Here is a 19,212-nt window from a genome sequence, read left to right as displayed (position 1 = left end):
TCGCTGCACAGTACACATGCCTTTTTCAAGGAGCAGGCATGCGCTGGTCAGACCTTGAGATCCTACCCAAGGTAAAAAAACAACAAAACATTAAAGCAAATAACTTATACAAAATCATAGAAATAGGCCACGTTCTGCGAACTGTCAGCACCCACAGATGTATGCATACTCAGTCATGCGTGCAAATGCACACACACACACACACACACACACACACACATAGATACCTAACGTGCATGCAGCACTTTGCATTCTCACAGACGCTCGGCCCACCCTCAACTGACGTCCACAGCCAGTCCCTGCCCTCCACACTCAGCACCGAGCCGTTGACGTTGTGCAGGGTTTTTTGTTCAAACCTTCATCATTCATTCCTGTTGTCATGTGGATTGTCTTCATCCGTGTTCAGCTTTCAGCGTAGCAGCCCCCATCCTGCCGAAATGGGAAGATGTACCGTGGTTACTGACGTGTATCTTACGCAGAGAAATGCTCTCAAAAACATCGGAAAGACGGAACGTGTCCGATTACGTGTACCTCCTGTTTTTTCTGTTGTTTTTTTTGGAATGACTTTTCACGTGTGTGTTTTTAGATGGACATGTATCTTCTCACCCTGTGAAATGCGTGCAATGTCTTTACACTTTTGTTTATGATGGCACGTGTGTGTGTGTGTGTGTGTGTGTGTGTGTTTAAAACACCAGGTGACCCAAGGTAGGAAACTTAGGAAGAACTGTGCTGAATATACTGTGGCTTAAAACCAGAACCTCCACCATGCTGGCAAACGATCAGCCGAGCAGCAGACGCAATAGGAAAAGAACGTCAAAAGCCTGATGTGTTCATGGTCTTTCATTCCTTTCTTTTAACATAAATTTTGAAACTATTCATCTGCATTTATCTTGCAGTTTCTTAAAATTGCCAATATAAACAAAATCATGTACGGCCATGCACCTCAGTTTTACGATGCTTATAGACTACAAGTAGCCAATGCTTTGAGTGTGTCGATAGGTGATGACACATAGCTGCATACATTCATGTTTTGTGAAAAGTCTGGTTACTCTTCAAACGGTTTCCCCCCCCTCTCTCCCTCTGTGTGTCTGTGTGTGTCTGTGTGTGTGCACGTATACATTCACGACGACCGTGGTGTGCGTGCTGTTAGCGGTTCTCAACTGCAACGTCTGTCCCATGGACGTCTTTTCCATTCACGCACCGTCGACTTAATATGGAGCCCGATGTTTACAACTATCATTCTGACTTTCTGTGGCGTTTCACGTTGGGTGCAGGAGATCAGAGCAAACACGGTGAGAGAGAGAGAGAGAGAGAGAGAGAGAGAGACGGCGTGAAAGGCGTTACGTGCCTGTGTGAATGTATGTGTGGCTGTCGTGATTTTGTGTGCTCGCTTGAGCGGGTCCGTCTATTTCTGCATGTTGCTCCTCTCCACGTTCCCCTGTTTGTTAACTTCCTCTTTGAAAGTTCTCCTTTTTGCTGCTGGTTATGATGGTATAACATAGCACGCAGTTACATGTTGTTTTTTGTCAGAAAAAAATTGACAAAGGCGGTAAATGTGATCTGAACTTTATCATTTTTTTCTATATAAGTTTATGATATACACGATATAAACACACTATGCGTGCTTCCATTATCCCCCTATCACCCCTCCTTGTATCCACTTGCTCAAGTGGACATTGAAGACATTGTATGACAGTGTGGTTTACATGAGGCCGTTGTTGAACACAATGGTGAACATGAGGACATTGTAGAACACAATGGTGACATTATCACAGGGTGGTTAACACTAGGACATTGTAGAACACAATGGTGACATTATCACAGGGTGGTTAACACTAGGACATTGTAGGACGGAGGGGTGTACATTAGAATAGAGTGGTACGACTGGTACGATATTCTTTGTACGTCTTCTACCCACGCCTGTCCCATAACCCCCACCACACACACAAATAGGAAACGAAAAGAAATAATGCAAACTAAATGATAAGTGATGTTTTAATTGCTCTCACATGCACTTATTCTCCCTCTCCCTTCTCGACACCCACAACCACCCCGACACTTGAGATTTCTATCTCCGCTGTACCCTTTCTAACCACCTCCCCCCCACCTCCGCCCCTCTCCTCGTCACCCCAGGGCCCGCCTTCAGTTTCTTTACACGGTGACTTGACACAAACAGCGGCAAGGAAAACGACAAGTTTACTGTCTGACGGCTGTGCAGGACTGGTCAGAAGCACAGCTTGTGCTGGATGCTGTTCTCTCCTCAGTTCGTCGTGCTCATCCAATCGTCTCCTTTACTCTTTTGGTGACTTGTGTTAAGCATTACGTTACGTTGCTGTGTGGTGTGGAACACTGTGGTGTGGTGTGAATTAGTTTTGTGTATTGTTTTGTTGTTGTTTTTTTTGTTGTGGTGTGCTGCGGTATACTGTTGATGAAATATGTTGTGGTGTATTGTGTTGAAGTGTAGAGTGATTTTGGTGTGTGGTGGTGTCATGTGATGTATCTAGATATGCTGGTTGTTTGGGGGAGGGGTGGGGGTTGTTTGTGATATTCCAGGGTTTTATTTGTGTAGCGTGGTGTTATTATTGTACAGTGTATCATGTTGGGTGGTATTGTATTGTGGTGTGGTGTTTTGTGTTGTGTGGTGTCGTTTGTGGTGTAGTGTCGAGTGTTTGGCTGGGTTGATTTGTGGTGTTTAGTGTTGTGTGATCATTTTATCAGTTGTGTTGCATCGTGTGACGTGTTTGTGATGCAGCGTGATGTGCTGAGTTGTTTTGTCATGTGGTGTTTTGTATTGTATAGAGTGCTGCGATGTTGAATGGTGAATAATTAGCATTGGTTGTTTCGTGGTGTGGTGTGTTGCGTTGTGTAGTGTGGTGTTTTTGTGGTGTACTTGGCTGGGTTTTCTGCGGTATGTTATAATAAGGTGTCTTTCACCGGGAAACTTATATTGGTTATGTAATAGGTAGAAATTATCTTTTTTAATCTCTACCATAACAGTTATATTTTCACTTTTGGTTTATTTATTATCTCTCAGCATGATAAAGTCAAAAGCAGTGAACAAATTTTCATGAAGTTTCGTGGGAGTATCGGCACAGGATAGGTATCCAGATCCCAGGGAACTTCTAAGGGATTCATCACCACTGGAAGAGATGGCAAAAGTAGAAGTATACTTTTTCTAGAATAAAATAAGCAGATTTCCACGAAACCTTAATGATTGGCCGTGGGATAGTTATCAATAGAAAAGATTGTGGAGTCGATCATTACCTGGATATGGGTATTTTGTTAACATATTTTTTGTCTTTCGCAAAATGAGGAAAACACGTAACTGTTCAGCCAAAGAACTGTACGGAGTGTCCTTTTGTTTTTTGGACGTGTTGCAGTTTGCTGTATATACTGTGCTGCGTTGCACTGTGATCCTGGAATCTTGCTGTGTCAATAACAAATAAATGAAGATACAATCAAAAATAAAAATATGTTTGTAGGCTAAAGTGACGACCAAAAAAAAAAAAAAAAAAAAATCCATACACAATAAAAAATAATACACGACAAAAAGATAATTGTTGGTTAAAAGTGTTACAAATAAACAAGAGTCCCAAAGCCTTCTTGACTGACACAAGTATACAACCAATTAAAAAAAAGAAAAAAAGAAAAAAAGAAAAAAGAAACGATCTGTGTTTCATTTTCAGGCATGATATATATAACAATCAATCGAGACAATGAATAAATGGATAAAGGGGAAAAAACAAACGAACAGCGGATCAAACGCGTCCTCCCACTCCGATCATTTTGATCGTCTTCTTCATGCGTCAAACAACGGATAGCCTGAGTCTGCACTCTGTCTGAGTGGCTAAATGTTAAATTCGAGCGTCCTTCAACCCCTGTTACCAGTATATCTGGACCGCGAAAGCCAAACATTTATCAGTCATTGTCAATGTCGGTGAAAAGGCACACAAGAGAAAAGGCACAACATTTCTGTCCTGGTGATCGCTGATATTTTCCTGCCGTAGCTTCAGTCATAAAAAGAAGTGAAGTTCGGTTAGGGATTATTCATTATTCCTGCTATTGTGATATGTACTGACATTCGAAAGCGAGCACTTTTCGGCGAGGAGGGGGGTTGCTCTAAGCCACGAACGGGCGTTTTCCAGCGCTGTGCCCAGCACTTTAATACTTTCTTTTATACACTCCTTTGTTTGGAAGTAACCCAATCAAAAGTTTTCTTCAAGTGACAAACTTTCAGCAAACATTCTTTTTCTTCTTTTTCAAAAAACAGATGCCAGAAAGCGGAAATTCTACACGACAGGCTATTCCATACTGCGTGTTAAGTATAATGTTAACAAACACTAGACTGCACACACACACACACACACACACACACACACACACACACACCCGCACGCGCGCTCGCTCATATGTACACACCTACATGCATACATACGTACATGCACACGGACAACCGTAACATAGGGTTATTTCATCGGCTTATGTTGTTTACACACTTGAGCCAAAAATAAGATATTCGACAACAAGATGTTCAACGACAACACAGTGACGGTGTAAATGAAATTGTATTTGATGAATATATTTGGTCATTTGGAAATGCCACACATGTATGCTTGCCTGTGTCCACAATTCAAAGTGTTTTCCTCTTCTGTTTCAGTTCCACGATGACAGCAGTTCTGACGTTGTCATTGTACTGTGTTGCACGTGCTTCGTGGGATGCTTGCCTGGCTGCTGTTCTTCTGGTCCTGGTTCCTGTTCCTTTTGCTTCCGAGACACATGTGACTGGGCACCTACTTCAGGATGGAAGTTATACCGTTATAGACATCATATTGATTGCTTTTTAGGACTCAACGTCCAACACAATAGAGTTAAAAGCAGGACTGCTTGTTCAACGAACAACGCTGTTCAATGCTTAGAGTTCTGGTATTATTTTGAAGACAGCGATGTCCTTGACCCCAGTGTGATAATAAAAACTTCAGAAATGGGTGAAGAGAAAGTGTGGATCATGTCCAATTCAGCAGATCCCGACAGGTGGATAATGCTACTGTACCTGTCTTGCCATTGGATACAGACGGTCTCGGACAAGAGAGTGAGGTCGATGTTGCGCAACTCCTCCTCACTATAAACAAAGTAATCGCGAAAGTCATCAGTCATCCTTCATCCCATACCATCATTTTCCCCAAGCCCTGTGGCGACAGGCGAGCGACGAAGCGACAGGTGTGGGTACATTGGCAGTCGTAGCCGCGGACGTGCACACAGGCGGCTCAGGCCATAGGGTCGTTTTTTTACCGACTGGAGTAGCGGTGGAGATCGGCAGCCCCCTGAGCGACAGCAGCCCTCTTCAGGACAGCACTGCTCACCTCCATGGCATGAGGAAGGGGCTAGAAAAGGTGCCCTAAACATTGCCTGCTCCACACCACCCTAGCCAGCATACCGCGGCTGACGGGGACCCTACTCAAGCGGTCGACACACAAAGGAAGGAAAGAAGAAAACAAGGAGCACCCCATTGACCATTGCCACATGGAACGTGCGTACGCTTCTGGACAGAGGCGACTCGGACAGACCACAGAGACGCACAGCACTCATTGCGAGTGAACTAGCCAGGTACAACATCGACATCGCTGCCTTAAGTGAGACCAGACTGGCAGAAGAAGGCGAACTCTGTGAGCGAGGCGCAGGCTACACCTTCTTTTGGAGTGGTTGCGGACCTGAAGAGAGACGTGAGGCTGGAGTTGGCTTTGCAGTGAAGACAACCCTCGTTGGCAAGCTGGCTGGCCCCCCGAAAGGAGTGAACGATCGCCTGATGACGATGAAACTCCCTTTATGCAACGGGAAGAAGTTTACCACCATTGTCAGCGCCTACGCGCCCACCATGACCAACCCGGATGAGATCAAGGACAAGTTCTACGAGGACCTGAACGCTGTCATCACCACTGTTCCCAACGCAGACAAGCTCATCATTCTTGGTGACTTTAACGTGAGAGTTGGCTGTGACAGCACCTCCTGGGAAGGCGTGACTGGGAAGCATGGGGTTGGTAACTAACACCAATGGTCAACTGCTTCTCCAGACATGTGCCGAGCACAACCTTCTTATCACAAACACCGTCTTCTGCCTCCCTACCCGTAACAGGACGTCATGGATGCATCCTCGCTCTGGACATTGGCATCTCATCGACTTTGTCATCGTCAGGAAGAGGGACAGGCAGGACGTACGAGTCACGAGGGCCATGTGCGGCGCCGAGTGCTGGACAGACCACCGCCTTATCGTCTCCAAACTCAACCTCCTCATCCAGCCCAAGAGACGGCCTCAGGGCATGAAACACCCAAACGCCTGAATGTCAACAAGCTGGAGCTAGGCAACATCAAGCAGAACTTTGCTGACACCCTGGAGGAACGCCTTGAGTCCACCGTGCTGGACAACCAGAATGTGGAGGCAGCATGGGGCGCACTGCATGAGACGGTGTACAACACTGCCATGGAGTGCCTGAGGCCTTCTGCCAGGAAGCACAAAGACTGGTTTGATGAGAACTGCACTGAGATCAAGCAGCTGCTGGAAGTCAAACGCCAAGCCTACAGAGCCCACATTGAAGATCCCAAGTCACAGTCAAAGAAAGACATACTGAAGAGCGCACGCAGCACCATCCAGCTGAAGCTGCGGCAGATGCAGGATTCCTGGTTGAGCAACAAAGCTGATGGGATCCAGGGCTCTGCAGACAGGAATGACATGAAGAACTTCTATAACGGCCTGAAAGAAGTCTATGGTCCCACCACTTCCGGATCTGCTCCACTCCTCAGTGCTGATGGTTCTACCCTAATCACTGACAAGGACGGGATCCTTGAGAGATGGGCTGACACTTTGACATCGTACTGAACCGCCCTTCCACCATCAATGATGAAGCCATCAACCGACTCCCCCAGGTGCCAGTCAGTGAATCATTGGATGCCATTCCATCTTTGGAGGAGACCCAGAAAGCTATCCGTCTGCTATCCAATGGCAGACTCCATTCCAGCTGAGGTCTACAAAGAAGGTGGTATGGCACTGACTGAGAAGCTTCATCAGCTGTTCCAGCTCATCTGGCAGCATGAGGCAGTTCCACAGGACTTCAAAGACGCTTCCATCATACACCTGTACAAGCGCAAAGGAAATCGTCAGGCCTGTGACAACCATCGTGGAATATCCCTGCTGTCCGCTGCAGGCAAGACTCTGGCCAGAGTGCTACTCAACCGTCTCATAGCACACCTTGAGCAAGGTCTCCTACCAGAGAGCCAGTGTGGATTCCGGAAAGAACGCGGGACTATCGACATGGTGTTTGCTGCCAGGCAGCTCCAGGAGAAGGGTCAGGAACAGAACGCCGACCTTTACTCCACCTATGTCGATCTGGCCAAGGCCTTCGATACTGTTAGTAGAGATAGCCTTTGGAGAATCTTGGCGAAGTATGGATGTCCCAGAAAGTTCATCACCATCATACGGCAACTACACGATGGGATGCTGGCCCGAGTCCAAGACAACGGAGAGACTTCAGAACCATTCCCTGTCTCCAATGGACTCAAGCAAGGGTGTGTTCTTGCCCCCACCCTGTTCAGTCTCATGTTTTCAGCCATGCTGACTGATGCCTTCAGAGACGCTGACGTAGGCATTGGCATCAGGTTCCGCACAGATGGCTCACTCTTCAACCTCAGGAGGCTTCAAGCAAAAACCAAAGTGAGGACAGACACCGTCAACGACTTCCTGTTTGCTGATGACTGCGCTCTCAACGCTGCCTCCGAAGCTGACATGCAACACAGCGTTGACAAGTTCTCTGTTGCCTGTGACAACTTTGGCCTCACAATCAGCACAAAGAAGACTGAGGTGATGCACCAGCCAGCTCCAGGAAAGCCTTACGTTGAACCAAACATCTTCATCAACGGGCAACGACTGAACGCGGTGGACAAGTTCACATACCTGGGCAGTACACTCTCTCGCACAGTTGTCATCAACGACGAGGTGAATGCCAGACTCGCCAAAGCCAGCGCTGCCTTCGGCAGACTCCATAAGAACGTTTGGAACAGGAGAGGCATCACCCTGGAGACGAAGCTCAAAGTATACAAGGCCATAGTTCTCACCACACTGCTCTATGGATGTGAATCATGGACGGTCTACAAACGCCACGCCAAAAAGCTGAACCACTTTCACACCACCAGCCTCAGAAAACTTCTCGGCATAAAGTGGCAAGAGAAGATCCCTGACACAGAAGTACTCACTCGTGCAAACTTGCCCAGCATCTACACCATCTAGATGCAGGCCCAGCTGTGCTGAGCAGGCCATGTAGTTCGCATGCCAGACCACCGGCTCCCCCAAAAACTGTTGTATGGCGAACTACAACATGGCAAGCGCTCCCATGGAGGCCAAAAGAAGCGCTTCAAAGACACTCTGAAAGCTTCTCTGAAGGCCTTCAACATCAGCCACGACACATGGGAGCTGAATGCAATGGACAGACCAAAGTGGCGTTCAGCTGTCCATAAAGGCGCCAAATCCTGTGAGGCCAACAGAATCGCTGCAGCAGAGCAACGCAGACAGGCCAGGAAAAGCAGTGCCAGCAAGTCCCCGACAGCCGCCACCATCCCCTGTCCACACTGCGTCAGAACCTTCTGGGCGCGGATTGGCCTGACCAGTCATCTGCGCACCCACAGAGCCCAACCCACCCACCCCTAGGATGACTAGATGGTCCTCGTTGATCCCGACGGACGAACCACACCTGTGAAAACAACCGAAAAATTCAAGGTCATCTTTGAAGCCAGAGGTTCTGATAACCACAGGGTGTTCATTGAGGACATCTAGTACGGGAAGTATGAGTGTGAATTATATCCATTTGCTGCTACCCCCGATCCCACGACGACATCCATAACCACACCACAAACGAGCACAACACCCACTGCAGACACGACACCAGTCCCGTCAGTGACAACGGCAACCACCACCACCAGGTCCCCCACCAGAGTCACGCCCGTCACCACGATGCTGACCACCCCCATCACACCTGACCTCCCAGAACACACCAGTTCTGGCAGTGCTCCAACCACACCACCCATGGCTGGAAGGACAACACCAGCACAATCCTCCAGCAACGTCGGCCCGATTGCTGGTGTCGTTGTTGCTGTCGTCTTTCTGATGGTCGTCGGTGTCGTGCTGTTCGTTCTCTTCAAACGGAAACAGACCAACGACTGGAAGACATGTTTCACACAGCAGAAAGGGAGACCAGAGGACTTCCATGTTCACACGACACACAATGCAGTCTACATGAGTGGCGAACAGGACCCGGACCAGTTCATTAACGTCGACATCAATCCTCTGAACTCTGATCACCATCTTCTGCAGAAAATCACTACAGTGTCATTGAAAGTCCAAGTGAAGGGTCTGATTCTCAGCCTCTAATGGCAGAGTACGTCAACGTGAACAGCCCCAAACAGCCAGACCATAACGAAGTCCCACCAGACCCCCACAGTGCCGATGACAATCCTTACGAAATTGGTGACTCAGGTGAGGTCCTCCCCTTACACTCAGCACCAGCAGGTGAAGCCTACAACACACTGGACTTCCACACACCTGACAGTGAGCGCTGTGAAGGATTCCTGTCCAGCTGTGACCACAGCAGTGACTACAACCACGTGAGTGGCCAGCAGCCACAGACAGCATCACCAACAGACACAGGTGAGGGACCAGGGCTGTACCAGGCAATTGCCACCTGCCACACAGTCCGTCATCATCAGCCGCCAGCCGCACAGCACCACACTGTATCCAGCACAGACACACAACAACTTCACAGTGCTCTTCAAGAACAAACACCTGTGGAACTGTATCCTGAAAGTTCTGACAATCATGGTGCCGACAAAACCGCACAGTACCAACAACTTGACTTTGACGGAAAGACACCTGGCGAAGAGAGAAGTGATGACGTGTCCGCTCAGGTGTACAGTCACCTGAATGCAGGGAGTGAAGGTGCCTATGATGTGATAGACAGAAAGCCTGACAAAGAACAACGTGACGGGGAGTATTCCCATATCTGACTTACCCTCCTTGCCTTTGATCTTTGTGTTCTCTTAATTAATGAGCTGATCAGACTGGTACATTACTTATAGTTATAGCAACAGGGTGGTGGTTTGTGGATTGTGAAACAGCTTCTTTAGTACTGTTGAACTGTAGTTGATGCATTTATTCCTTTTGAAGTAGGAGGATAACCAATAAATGAGGTCATTTTACAACAATACTCATTGCGTGATCCAGGTGTATGTATGTATGTATGAAAAAAAATATATATACATGTGTGTGTGTGTGTGTGTGTGTGTGTGTGTGTGTGTGTGTGTGTGTGTGTGTGTGTGTGTGTGTTGATAATCAGTTCATTGCTATAGTTTTCCATCAGGCTGCATGCTTTGGAACCATCTTTATTCTCGTGTTGCTTTATTCTCTTTGATACTGCGTGCTGTTTCCACTTTCATTCTACTATTTGAACATTTTGCATTATCATTTTTATCTTATCATCATATGCTATAACGTACTACCAAAAATCATTGATATTACTTCTGCAAGGTGATCTTCGCAGAATACAGTAAATATCAACAAGTGACTGTTTATGCCGGTATGCTTTCGTACACATTAACATATTTAAAAGTAATGGGTAAAAAAGTTTCATCCATCAATTATATTGTTCCCGTGTATACCCTCTTGCCTTAATGTTGTTCTTTTCTTGAGAGTAGATTTATAAGATATGTTTATAAAATATGTTTATGAAATATGATTATAAAATCTAATAACATCAACGAAATGGAGGTTGTTCCAAGATCGATATCAGAGCTTGTTTCTCTTGTGTTACAGCTATCAGGGCGAAATCAAGATGAATCTTTTTTATGATGTAATTTTCCACTGCAGACACCATGTTATAGTTAGAAACGTTTTTGTTTAAATATTATCATGGATGAGCTTCGGACACTGAAAATGAGCTGTGTTGAAAAAATATATATATATAGACAGAGAGAGAGAGAGAGATTATCAGTGACATGCCCGAAATGCGTTCTACAAAATAACCTGCTCTTTAATAGGAGAATATACTCTTGTGTGATGTTCTCTGTTGTGATTCTGGACGTTGGAAAGTTTCCCGGCACAAACGTTCTTTTTTCTTTCTTAACGGCACACACATGAAACGAAGCGTAAAGAATAGTCTTGGGGTAGGCTCAAACTTGACTGATTCCATGGTATGGTTGTTATGCCCTTACTATTCTCGATCCTCAAAGAGTATTCGGGGCAAAGAGAAGCGGATCTGAGAGATGGACTAGTCTGGGGAAAGACTCCAGGTAGATGTGAATGAGAGAGAAGAGGGGGAGGGGAGGGGTTTGGATATGTAAAGAACATAATCTGAAGTCATGATGATTGAGTGAGAGTGAGAGAGAGAACGAACAAGAACAAGAACAAAACTTTAATCTCCAGGCCTCCGGCCCCAAGAAAGAGGTCAAAAATACAAAACTTAAACCTGTAGAACAAAAGTGTTTCTTGTGCATAGTAAATTAATTCTAACTTTCAACATTGTTGTCACAGAATTCCTGTCGTATCTTCAGGGCATTGGATATATAAATGCAGAGTTTACGAATACTGTAAACAGAACCATTCTTCAGCAAGTGAACATCCAATTGACCTTCAGAGTTCAGATGTTTTTGCCGCACGTTATTGAAAAGGACACAATTGTTTATAAGATGGTTTTCATCTTCGACCACATTACAACGTTTACATGCGTCATTTGAATTACATTTGAATGTTCTCCTAAAAAACGATCCATTTATTGGGAGCAAGCCAAGCCGTAATTTTACCAAACAGTCCCTAAAACAGTTTTTATCCACAAAGTCAAAATATTGCTCACACTGAAAACCAGTTTTAAACAGTCTGTAGTTATGATATATATCTTTAGACATTACTGACTCGTCCCAGTCTTGCATAAATATATCTTTCATTCTTTGTTTAAATAATGACAAAAAAGTTTGCTCACAACCAACGCCTTGTTGCAACCAGACATATCCAAACCCAAGTCTAAATGAAGTAATTTTTTTTACTAAAGACACCTAGCATTTTTTCCCTTTCGTCTAGGTTAAACATCAAATATGTATGTCTGGGAAGAGAGAGAGAGAGAGAGAGAGAGAGAGAGAGTGTCACGGACAAGGGGGGCTGCATGTGTGTGAACGCTGCCAGTTATGGTAGACCCACTCTGGCACTCATGCATCGCGTGCTCCTTGTCGCTTATGGAGTCTATGGAATGCACGTGCTGCACTGGAAAGCACTAGGTGGCAGATTTCTGATTTTTGTGAGCTATAGGAGTTTTATCTGGAAAAACGGCACCGTTTGAGAGTGGAGCAAGAGACTTGGCCAGGTCTACAATGGTGCAGTGCGGGGTCCTTTGAGAGGGACGCTCAGTTAGACCAGTCTTTTTTTCCCCTCCAAGTTGAGTATTACTGCAAGAAAAAACTGTCATAGAAGAGGGTGACGATAGGGGAAATAATGTTGGGTATTCCTCCCGCTGAAGAGGAAAGCCAAATGACTTCTTGGTGGTGTCTAATCGTTCTGAAGTATCGCTGCCTTATTGTGTCTTGTCTGTTATTTGTGTTGAAAATATTTGGAGTAATTTTTTTTTTTTTTTTTTTTTGTATTTGTTTATTTCAGGCATTCGTTTGGATGAACGTGAGAGAGCGTGAAAGTTGGCCATAACTTTTGTTTGAAAAGTTGCACGTCACACACACACACACACACACACACACACACACACACACACACACACACACAGATTTCATAATACTGAGGCCATAGCCCCTCGTGAAGGGGGTGGTGTGAAAACATTGAATCAATCTTACATTACATTTAACACTGAATTCAACAAACAAAATTATAATACGCTTTACTCACTACAGATAGAACGAATCTGAAACGCCTTATACAAATATATTGCAAATTGTTTGACAACATTCTCATTCACAGATGCTAATAGCAACGAAAGTTTGAAAACAGAAGGTTGTCTGTAAAACGTTTTTGGAATTAATTGTTCTCTGAGATCATCCAAGGCAGAACAGCAAAATACAAAATGAACTTCTTTCCCGTGCATCATTACATAATGGACACAAAAATTCACTTTCATTATGTGGTCTATAACGAAAACGATGAACAGTTATATCAGATACCCCGAATCTAAATCTTGTCATAATAATTTTTAAGTGCTTATCCATTTTCATTAATATATATGTTGGCATGCAGTGCAGCGAGTTGAAATGTCGATACAAATCAGACCTGTTACTGTCCAGAGAGAGAGAGAGGGAGGGGAGAGAGAGACAGAGAGACAGAGAGAGAGCATTAACAATGTTTTATGCCATTTCATTCATTTTGGGGTTATGGGAAATCAAAGCTAGAAGCAGAGGGACATAACCTTGAGTAAACCAATCTGAAGTCAAAACCAAAGTAACAAAGTTACTTTTAAAAAAAACACCTTAAAAACCCCAAAACAACCAAGGCTGTTTCAAATATAATGTAACAAGAGTAACAAAGTAAGCGATACAAATAGCTGTCAATAACATTGATAACACGATACGTCCACTTTAATCATTATGCTGTTTTCTTGATTATGAAGAGTCTCCGGGGAAGGGGGGAGGGGGAGAGAGAGAGAGAGAGAGGTGGGGTGGGGTGGAGAGGTGGAATCAAAATATTCCTCAGAATAAAGAGAGATTTGCTTTATAGTTTATGGCGGTGTTTTCATTGTTTCTTGCGCTCTTGCATTGTCATTGCGCTGTTGTTTGTTTGCTTCTTTTTTCCTTTGCTGTTCTTTTGTCAGTTGGTAGGTAAATTCAATTACTTATTTCATTTGCATATTCATATTCCCATTCATCATTTTATGGTTTGAAAAGAAAAATAGTTATTGTTTCTTGTATAATCTTCATGTGTTTATGTACTTTCAGATACTTCTGTAAAAATCATAAGTTTATTTTTTGTTTGCTTTTATTTTGGAAGTTGGTAGGTATAAACATTCCACGTGTTTACCATTATTAGTTAGTTGATCTGCATATTCCCATTCCCAGTTATCATTTTATGGTTTGAAAAGAAAAGTAATTGTTTCTTGTATAATCTTCATCATATGTTTATGCATTTTCAGACACTCATAAGATTTTTTGTTTGCTTTTATTTTGGAAGTTGGTAGGTAAGTTAAACATTCAAAGTGTCTATCATTTAGTTAGTTGATTTGTATGTTTATATTCCTATATATCATTTTATAGTTTGTCATTGTTTCTTGTGATAATGTTCGTCATGATATATCAGTGCTTTTTCTGATACTGCTACATAATCCAAATTTGTAATAAAATTACAATTTATTTAGTTCATGATACCTGTTAAAAGTAAACATAGCTTCAGTGACTATCCCACAAAAATATAACTATATTTTAAAACTCCACATGTTTATACTTGTGTTGTCCATGTGCGTGTGTTCGAAGCTCGAACGGATTGGAAGAGGAGCATGGGGATGAAGACAGATGTAATGAAGGGTGCATTTCTTTCTATCCACCTTACAGCCTGTTTCTTTGTTCTGTATATCATAAAGAGTTCACAAAGACACTACATGTGGGACAGGACAGTGACATCAGGCCACATGTAGGACAGGACAGTGACATCAGGACACTACATGTAGGACAGGACAGTAACATCAGGACACATGTAGGACAGGACAGTGACATCAGGACACTACATGTGGGACAGGACAGAGACATCAGGACACATGTAGGACAGGACAGTGACATCAGGACACTACATGTAGGACAGGACAGTAACATCAGGACAAATGTAGGACAGGACAGTGACATCAGAATACTACATGTGGGACAGGACAGTAACATCAGGCCACATGTAGGACAGGACAGTGACATCAGGACACTACATGTAGGACAGGACAGTAACATCAGGACAAATGTAGGACACGACAGTGACATCAGAATACTACATGTAGGACAGGACAGTGACATCAGGACAAATGCAGGACAGGACAGTGACATCAGGACACTACATGTAGGACAGGACAGTGACATCATGTAGCACAGGACAGTGACATCAGGACACATGTAGGACAGGACAGTGACATCAGGATACATGTTGGACAGGACAGTGACATGTAGGACAGGACAGTGACATCAGGATGCATGTAGGACAGGACAGTGACATGTAGGACAGGACAGTGACATCAGGACACATGTAGGACAGAACAGTGACATCATGTAGGACAGGACAGTGACATCAGGATACATGTTGGACAGGACAGAGACATCATGTAGGACAGGACAGTGACATCAGGATACATGTAGGACAGGACAGTGACATGTAGGACAGGACAGTGACATCAGGATGCATGTAGGACAGGACAGGGACATCATGTAGGATAGGACAGTGACATCAGGATACATGTAGGACAGGACAGTGACATCAGGATACATGTAGGACAGGACAGTGACATGTAGGACAGGACAGTGACATCAGGATACATGTAGGACAGGACAGTGACATGTAGGACAGGACAGTGACATCATGTAGGACAGGACAATGACATCATGTAGGATAGGACAGTGACATCAGGATACATGTAGGACAGGACAGTGACATCATGTAGGACAGGACAGTGACATCAGGACACTACATGTAGGACAGGACAGTAACATCAGGACACTACATGTAGGACAGGACAGTGACATCATGTAGGACAGGACAGTGACATCAGGATTCATGTAGGACAGGACAGAGACATCATGTAGGACAAGACAGTGACATCAGGACACATGCAGGAAAGGACAGTGACATCATGTAGGACAGGACAGTGGCATTAAGACACTACATGTAGGACAGGACAGTGACATCAGGACACATGTAGGACAGGACAGTGACATCATGTACGACAGGACAGACATCAGGACATTATGTAGGACAGGAAAGTGCCATCATGTAGGACAGGACAGTGACATCAAGACACTACATGTAGGACAGGACAGTGACATCATGTAGGACATGACAGTGACATCAGGACACTACATGTAGGACATGACAGAGACATCAGGACACATGTAGGACAGGACAGTGACATCAGGACACATGTAGGACAGGACAGTGACATCAGGACACTACATGTAGGACAGGACAGAGACATCAGGATACTACATGTAGGACAGGACAGTGACATCATGACACATGTAGGACAGGACAGTGACATCAGGACACTACATATAGGACAGGACAGTGACATCATGACACATGTAGGACAGGACAGTGACATCATGACACATGTAGGACAGGACAGTGACATCAGGACACTACATGTAGGACAGAACAGTGACATCATGACACATGTAGGACAGGACAGTGACATCAGGACACTACATGTAGGACAGGGACAGTGACATCAGGACACTAAATGTAGGACAGGACAGTGACATCATGTAGGACAGACAGTGACATCACGTAGGACAGGACAGTGACATTAGGACACATGTAGGACAGAACAGTGACATCAGGAACACATATAGGACAGGAGAGTGACATCATGTACGACAGGACAGACATCAGGACATTATGTAGGACAGGAAAGTGCCATCATGTAGGACAGGACAGTGACATCAAGACACTACATGTAGGACAGGACAGTGACATCATGTAGGACATGACAGTGACATCAGGACACTACATGTAGGACATGACAGAGACATCAGGACACATGTAGGACAGGACAGTGGCATCAGGACACATGTAGGACAGGACAGTGACATCAGGACACTACATGTAGGACAGGACAGAGACATCAGGATACTACATGTAGGACAGGACAGTGACATCATGACACATGTAGGACAGGACAGTGACATCAGGACACTACACATAGGACAGGACAGTGATATCATGACACATGTAGGACAGGACAGTGACATCATGACACATGTAGGACAGGACAGTGACATCAGGACACTACATGTAGGACAGAACAGTGACATCATGACACATGTAGGACAGGACAGTGACATCAGGACACTACATGTAGGACAGGACAGTGACATCAGGACACTAAATGTAGGACAGGACAGTGACATCATGTAGGACAGGACAGTGACATCACGTAGGACAGGACAGTGACATTAGGACACATGTAGGACAGAACAGTGACATCAGGACACTACATATAGGACAGGAGAGTGACATCATGTAGGACAGGACAGTGACATCATGTAGGACAGGACAGTGACATCAGGACACATGTAGGATAGAACAGTGACATCAGGACACTACATATAGGACAGGACAGTGACATCAGGACAATACATGTAGGACAGGACAGTAACATCAGGACACTACATGTAGGACAGGACAGTGATATCAGGACACTACATGTAGGACAGGACAGTGACATTATGTAGGACAGGACAGTAACATCAGGACACTACATGTAGGACAGGACAGTGACATCAGGACACTACATACATGTAGGACAGGACAGTTACATCAGGACACTACATGTAGAACAGGACAGTGACATCAGGACACTACATGTAGGACAGGACAGTGACATTATGTAGGACAGGACAGTAACATCAGGACACTACATGTAGGACAGGACAGAGACATCAGGACACTACATACATGTAGGACAGGACAGTGACATCAGGACACTACATGTAGGACAGGACAGTGACATCAGGACACTACATACATGTAGGACAGGACAGTGACATCAGGACATTACATGTAGGACAGGACAGTGACATCAGGACACTACATGTAGGACAGGACAGTGACATCAGGACACTACATGTAGGACAGGACAGTGACATCATGTAGGACAGGACAATGACATCAGGACGCTACATGTAGGACGGGACAGTGACATCATGTAGGACAGGACAGTGACATCAGGACACTACATGTAGGACAGTGACATCAGGACACTACAGGACAGGATGTACTCGAGGACAGTGAAAGACTGTAGTACACAAAAGGTCAAAGTGGAGTACTGTAATGCACATAAGGTCAGGGTGGAGTACTGTAGTATACATAAGGTCAGAGTGGAGTACTGTAGTACACATAAGGTCAGAGTGGAGTACTGTAGTGCACATAAGGTCAGTGTGGAGTACTGTAGTACACATAAGGTCAGAGTGGAGTACTGTAGTACACATAAGGTCAGAGTGACATGACTCCCTTTTCGCGAACCCAGCCGAACTCCCCATCCCCACCCTGCACCACCCATGTATAAACAAAAAGAAAGGAGTGGCATTTATTGCTCTTGAGTATGATCATTAATTGTCAGAATAATTTCCTTGGTGGGAGAGTTATCTCTACTCCTCTGTCTTCCCACTGATCCCCACCAAAGAATCTTCATGTATGGTCTTTGTCCCCATTGTTAAGCCCCCAAAATGTTCGCCTGTCATACGATTCGCCGGCGTCAAGTGTGGCAGGCCTCCTTCCCACAATTGTCACCAAAAAGAAATTTGTCGTAGATGACAAATTTTCTTTCCCTCATTTACAAAATTGTCGCCTGTCGGAGATTTGTCACCAGTGACATTTGAGGCCGACCAGTTGCTCCAGCTGCTTTATCTGTTTGTACTGATTGATGTGCAAGCTTATTCTAAAGAAAACAACAAAAACAACCTTAAATGTTGCAACACGATTTGGAATGTGTGTGTGTGTCAAGTCAAGTCAAGTCAAGATTTTATTTCATGATGGTAAATTGAATAAGCAACAACTGTTCTTTTACATCAAGCCATCAATGAAAATAATAATAAACTAAATTTTTAAAAAATAAATAAAACACACACACACACACACACACACACACACATATATATATATATATATATATATATATATATATATATATATATATATATATATATATATATATATACGAGGGTCATTCAATAAATAAGGTGAATTTTTCGGTATAAGGACTTCTAATACAGATAGAAGCTTACTTTTTTTTTCTTTTTTTTTGGTTTTACTTCTTTTTCACATGGATTTAATTTGTATTGCAGATTAAAAAAAACTTTGAGAGTTTTGGCGATTAACAAAGATGGCCGACCAAGAAGCATGCTCCAGGATTGAACAGCGGTCAGTTATCAAGTTTTTGGTTGCTGAAGGGTTCAAACCAGTTGAAATTCATAGGAGAATGTCAACTGTGTATGGTGCCACAT

General features: G+C 44.3%; 1 protein-coding gene across 2 annotated transcripts; it reads left to right on the top strand.

Annotated features, from left to right (window-relative positions):
* The first annotated feature begins 1,155 nt into the window (after positions 1 to 1,155).
* Positions 1,156 to 6,879, top strand: LOC143300678 (uncharacterized). Of its 2 annotated transcripts, none has more exons than XM_076614521.1 (2): positions 1,156 to 1,292; positions 4,658 to 6,879. In XM_076614521.1, the coding sequence occupies exon 2, from the start codon at positions 6,137 to 6,139 to the stop codon at positions 6,869 to 6,871; it is 735 nt and encodes a 244-aa protein (XP_076470636.1). In that variant the 5' UTR covers positions 1,156 to 1,292; positions 4,658 to 6,136; the 3' UTR covers positions 6,872 to 6,879. The 2 variants fall into 2 exon arrangements, with proteins under 2 accessions (XP_076470636.1, XP_076470635.1); XM_076614520.1 differs by lacking the exon at positions 1,156 to 1,292 and adding an exon at positions 2,193 to 2,302.
* Positions 6,880 to 19,212: the final 12,333 nt, after the last annotated feature.

Source organism: Babylonia areolata, chromosome 26, assembly GCF_041734735.1.
Source record: "Babylonia areolata isolate BAREFJ2019XMU chromosome 26, ASM4173473v1, whole genome shotgun sequence".
Classification (NCBI taxonomy): Eukaryota; Metazoa; Mollusca; class Gastropoda; order Neogastropoda; family Buccinidae; genus Babylonia; species Babylonia areolata.
This window is presented reverse-complemented; position numbering and strand designations above follow the sequence as displayed.

Coding starts and splice junctions, on each gene's coding strand:
- LOC143300678 (XM_076614521.1), top strand. CDS start 6,137: ATGGATGCATCCTCGCTCTGGACATTGGCATCTCATCGACTTTGTCAT.